At 55.5% G+C, this 5,806-nt stretch overlaps 1 protein-coding gene across 1 annotated transcript in view; it reads left to right on the forward strand.

Annotated features, from left to right (window-relative positions):
- SHC2 (SHC adaptor protein 2) overlaps positions 1 to 5,806 on the forward strand; it is a 29,331-nt gene that overhangs the window by 21,997 nt on the left and 1,528 nt on the right. The window contains exons 10-12 of the mRNA XM_024740055.1: positions 168 to 311; positions 2,123 to 2,433; positions 5,269 to 5,402. Of these exons, the coding sequence (XP_024595823.1) occupies positions 168 to 311; positions 2,123 to 2,433; positions 5,269 to 5,397 (584 nt within the window). The 3' untranslated portion in view covers positions 5,398 to 5,402. The remainder of the gene's footprint in view (positions 1 to 167; positions 312 to 2,122; positions 2,434 to 5,268; positions 5,403 to 5,806) is intronic.

Consider the following 5,806-nt stretch of genomic DNA (forward strand, 5'->3'; position numbering starts at 1 on the left):
TGCACAGCCCCCGCGCTTTTATGCGGTTTTTCACTCCTAACCCTGCTGTGCGAAAGGGCGGGGCTTCCCTCCTGGAGGGAGACAGGTGTGGGCGGGGCTGCCCTCCAGGGCCCTTGTCCTTGGGGTCCCCCGGCTGACCCCACCCCACTCCGGCTCCCCAACCCCAGCCCCGCCCGGGGATGGCTACGTGCAGGCAGACCCGCGGGGCCCGCGAGACTACGAGGACCACTTGTACGTCAACACGCAAGGTCTGGACGGCCCGGAGACCCTGCAGCCTGAGGACAGCCCCAAGAAGGACCTGTTCGACATGAGTAAGTGGGGGCGAGCCAGCCTGCTGGAGGAGGCCGGGCCCGAGCAGCCCGTGGCCTGATGGGAGATGCCCTGCGTCCTCCCCTTGGGACTTCTCCCCAGGTTATAGGGTTGGGGTGGAGAAGTGTGCTTCCTATGGTACTTCCTCCTCGGTGGGACCCTCCAGTCTCTTGAGGGGGAAGAGAGGGATGGGGGGCGTTCAGGCATCTCTTCTCTGTGGGACGCCTCAGTCTGCAGGAGGCCTAGCTCCCCATCTCTGGGTCTCCCCAGTCTGGTGAGGGAGTTTAAACTCCCTCTTCATGTGACTCCATGGTCTGAGGCAGGAAGCCCAAGCCCCTTAAAATGGAAATCCCAGCCTAATGGGGAACCCCCAGTCGGAGGAGGTAGGCCTAATCCACACCTTGATAAAGTGACTGGCTGATGGTGGAGGCCATTCCTTCTTCCCTCTGGGATGCCCCAGCCTGAGGGAGGGCTCAGCCTGATGGAGGAGGTTTGGGTCCAAAATACCCTCCTTTCCTACAACATCAGTATTATTTATTTATTTGTTTGTTTATTTTTGGCTGAGTTGTGTCTTTGTTGCTGCACGCGGGCTTTCTCTAGTTGCCGTGAGCGGGGGCTACTCTTCGTTGGGTGCGCGGGCTTCTCATTGTGGTGGCTTCTCTTGTTGCGCAGCACGGGCTCTAGGCGCGCGGGCTTCAGTAGTTGTGGCTTGCGGGCTCTAGAGCGCAGGCTCAGTAGTTGTGGCGCGCGAGCTTAGTTGCTCCGCGGCGCGTGGGATCTTGCCGGACCAGGGCCCAAACCCGTGTTCCCTGCATTGGTAGGCGGATTCTTAATCACCGCGCCACCAGAGAAGCCCTGGAAATGTCTTCCTTCACAGTTTGCAAAGCCTCCTTCCCTCCACCGACAACTCGATTTCTTGTCATTACAGCGGTGACATGACACCTGCACCTGCTGTGGCCCTGCTGGCCCCCACAGCAATTTCAGATGGGAAAGGAGGTGCTCCGGGTGTGAACTCCTTCTGAGGCAGGCTGTCCCCTTGGGTGACCAGCCGGATGGTCCAGCAACCCCAGTGGAGAAAGTGATGCTTGTTGCCAGGCGCCCATTAGAAATCCTGGGGTTGCCTCTGATTTGCCCTCCTTGGGTCATGTGCTCATCCCCCAGCCAATCACTAGGCCAGGGGTGCGAGATGAATATGCTGATTGGCCAGGACTGGTCACGTGTCCTGGGAGCGGGAGGCTGGGTCAGCTTCCCCTAGGTCACTGGAGGAGTCAGGGAGGAGTGATCCGGAGGGACCAGAAGTGGAAGGAGGGTGGAGGCAGAGCACAGACGCGCCAGGGCAGGGGTCGGGGCTGCGACTGCACTCCAGGGTGTTTGAGCTATGCGGCCACATCTCAGAGAGGGTGACTGGCTTGCACGGTGTCACAATGGTGCCTGCTGGGAGCCTTAGGAAACTTAGGAAGACCATCCGGAGCTTTTCCATTAAGAGTTTGGAAAAGAAAGGGATGCCTCCTGCCTACCACCGAGGTGGAGCATGTAGTGGAGGCCCTGGCCAGTGCGGTCAGACGAGCGGCTGAAACAAGAGGCATAAACATTGGGAAGGAAGCCAGTGTAACAAGACAAGAAAAAGAAGTAGGTGTGCACCTTGGAAAGAAAGACATGCTCGTTCTTTGCACATGCTTAGAAAATCCAAGAGAATATATTGCGTTGCTAATAGAACCAATAAAAGGTGAAGGAGCAGGTCCCCCCAGCCCAGGCCCCTCCCTCCCCGCTGGAGGCAGCTGCCCCCCGCCTCCCGCACGGTCTTCGCCCACAGGACCCTTCGAGGATGCCCTGAGGCTGCACGAGTGCTCCGTGGCCGCGGGTCCGGCGGCAGCCCCCCTTCCCGTGGAGGACCAGTGGCCCAGCCCGCCGACCCGCCGGGCCCCCATCGCCCCCACGGAAGAGCAGCTGCGGCAGGAGCCCTGGTACCACGGCCAGATGAGCCGTCGGGCGGCGGAGAAACTGCTTCGAGTGGACGGGGACTTCCTTGTGCGGGACAGCGTCACCAACCCGGGGCAGTATGTCCTCACCGGCATGCACGCAGGGCAGCCCAAGCACCTGCTGCTCGTGGACCCAGAAGGCCTGGTAAGAGCCGGGCTGGGCAGGGAAGGGACCTGGCCTCTCCCCTCAGCCCAAGGCCCAGGGCGCCCGCCTTTTAAGCGCCCTTTAGGTTTAATGAAGTATGTTTCAGATTACAGAGCCCTTTACTCTGTTTCCCTTTACCAGGTATTTTAGAATTACAAAGTATTTTGCAGTTTTAGAAGACTTTTAGGTTTTACAAAGGACTTCCCAGTCTATAAAGCATTCAGAGGGGTTACAAAACCTTTTCCAATCTCAAGGCCTTTTAGGACTTACAAAGTACCATATTCCATCATTTGCAAGATGCACTTTTTTCCCCCACATTCTATCATTGCTAACGCATCTTGCAAACAGTGATCTCTTTGAGCGATGAATTTGGTCGTTTCAATTTCCAACGTATCTGAGGGTTCACAAAGCACGTCTCCATTTACAAGGAGTTTCAGGGCCTGCCTGCAAGTTACGGAATTGCTCCAACCCTCTGGTACACACTTTCCTCTCATTTTGACATCTCTAAAGTCTTGATTTTTTTTTAAACCATCGACTGCATCACTTTTTTTTTTTTTTTGCGGTACGCGGGCCTCCCACTGTTGTGGCCTCTCCCGTTGCGGAGCACAGGCTCCGGACGCGCAGGCTCAGCGGCCGTGGCTCACGGGCCCAGCCGCTCCGCGGCACGTGGGATCTTCCCGGACCGGGGCACGAACCCGTGTCCCCTGCATCGGCAGGCGGACTCTCAACCACTGCGCCACCAGGGAAGCCCAACTGCATCACTTTTATCATTACTGAACTTGGAGGTTTTCTCCCCTCCTTGTGGTACATAAATTGTGATGCATCTTGCAGCCGCCTTGAGTCAGTGAGGTTTGGCATATTCTATAGCTCCTAAAGCATCTTGGGGTTTACAAGGCATTTTCCAATCTACAAGGAGTGCTAGGGTTTTGAAGGGTTTTCCATTGTCCAAGGGCCTTGGGCTTTGTACTGTGTTTCCCTGGTGAGAAGGAGCGTGGGGTGTTAAGGGCCTTCTCAGAGTTTAGCAAGTGCTTTCACCACCTCCAGCTGAATCCTCGGCGCCGCCCTGGGGGGCTGCGTGTGCTCCGTGCCCTATACGGGGCACACGGGGGTGGCGACTGTGTGGCCTGGCCCAGGTGGGGCCACGGCTCCAGGCCCCTGTTCTGTCAGTTCCCTGAGCCACCTCCTCACTCGTGTCTGATCGCAGTGTTCACAGCTGTGACCTCAGCCTGGCGTGCTGTCAGCCCTCCCCCAGGCCTAATTCCCTCTCCGGTAAACAGATCTCCAGGATGAGAGACGCTCTAGAAGCTTCAGAACCTCCTTACATACTTGGTTAACACGCAGGTTCCCAGGTCCTGTCCCCAGTGCCTGGGAAATGGGTGGTTTGCCGCGGGCCCAGGCATGTGCGTTGCCAGCCCGCTCCCCTGGTGATTTGTGCCCAGCGAGTCTGGCATCGCCCATGAATGTCTGGCAGCTGGCGGCCAGCGGGGGTGTGTGTTGCGTCCAGGTCTATACGTAGGATGCTAAGATTTTCTCATTCTAAGATGCAGGTGGCTTTTAGATTCGGTGGTTCTGATTTTCAGATCCATGTCTACAAGACTCCTGGCGTGTATTCATTTCCTAGTACTGCCCTCCCAAATGATCACCAACCGGGCAGCTTAAAACCACAGAGATTTATTCTCTCCCAGCTCTGGAGGCCAGACGTCTGACACCAAGGCGTTGGCCGGGCTGGTTCCTTCTGAGGCTCTGAGGGAGGATTGGGTTCAGGCCTCCCCCTCAGCATCTCATGGTTGCCGGAAATTCTTGTTCTCAGGCTTGTGGACACATCACCCCAGTCACCGCCTCTGTCTTCTCGTGGCCCCTCCCTGTGTCTCTGTGTCCAAGCTTTTTCTCTTCTTATAAGGACGCCGGTAGCTGGATTTGTGGCCACCTGAGTAATCCAAGATGAACTCATCCTTTTTTACTCTTTTTTAAAATTAATTTTTTATTTGAGGTATAGTTGATTTACAATGCTGTATTAATTTCTGCTATACAGCAAAGTGACTCAGTTATACATATGTATATACATTCTTTCCTATATTCTTTTCCATTATGGTTTTCCCAGAATATTGAATATAGTTCCCTGTGCTATACAGCGGGATCTTGTTATCCATTCTATGTATAATAGCTTGCATCTGCTAATCCCAAACTCCCAATCCATCCTTCCCCCACCCCGCTCCCCCTTGGCAACCACAAACCTGTTCTCTATGTCTATGAGTCTGTTTTTGTTTTGTAAATAAGTTCATTTGCATCATATTTTAGATTCCACACAGAAGTGCTATCATACGATATCTGTCTTTCTCTTTCTGAGTTACTCCACTTAGTGTGGTAATCTCTAGGTCCATTCACGTTGCCGCAAATGGCGTTATTTCGTTCTGTTTTATGGCCGGGTAGCATTCCGTTGTACCTGTGGACCACACCTTCCTTATCCATCAAGGTGAACTCATGTTAATCACATCTGCAAAGAGACCTTTTCCAAACAAGAGCCTGTTCACAGGTTTCAGGGGTTAAGATGTAGACATACATTTGGCTGGGGGGGGGGGCACCATTCAACCCGCTACAGGAAGCGTGGCCCCAGAGTGCTGGTGCTTTTGGAGCCTGTGTCCACACGTAGTTCTGGAATTCTGAGGCTGATTCTGTGGTTGAAGTGTCTGACCCAGTGGTTCTCAGCCTTGAGCGCGAGCTGTCGGAGGGCTCGTGAAGACGCAGCTCCCCGTCAGCAGGTCTGGGGCTGGCCCGAGAGTGTGCCTCTCCGACAAGCTCCTGGTGGTGGTGATGCTGAGGCCTCTGGCCCCACAGGTGCGGACGAAGGACGTGCTCTTCGAGAGCATCAGCCACCTGATCGACTACCACCTGCAGAACGGGCAGCCCATCGTGGCCGCCGAGAGCGAGCTGCACCTGCGTGGTGTCGTCAGGCGGGAACCCTGAGCCAGGTGCGTCCGGCCCTGTGGGCTCCCAGCCCCCATTTGCCAGATTTTTCTCATCTTAAACACTAAGATGCACACGCCACATAATTCACCCACAACTCAGTGGCTTTCAGTGTCTCCACACAGCTGTGCCACCTCCCCCCATCTAATTCCAGAACATTCCATCACCCCCAAAGGAAACCTGTCCCCATCAGCAGTCACGCTCTGAGTTGTTTAGGGTAACTCTGTGTTTAACTGGGGGTAAAAAGCCCCCAGAGGAGGTGGGTCTGGTGGGGCTGGAGTGTGAGGCAAGGTGGGTGGGTGAGAAGGTCCACCTGTGCCTGTCACTTCTGGAACCTCGGGAAGTCTTGAGTGGGTGAGGGACAGGCAGGTCTTGGTGATTCCAGGGCCTCTCTGGTTGGTGGCGGGGG

Source organism: Neophocaena asiaeorientalis, unplaced genomic scaffold (genome assembly GCF_003031525.2).
Source record: "Neophocaena asiaeorientalis asiaeorientalis breed wild unplaced genomic scaffold, Neophocaena_asiaeorientalis_V1.1 scaffold469, whole genome shotgun sequence".
NCBI lineage: Eukaryota > Metazoa > Chordata > Mammalia > Artiodactyla > Phocoenidae > Neophocaena > Neophocaena asiaeorientalis.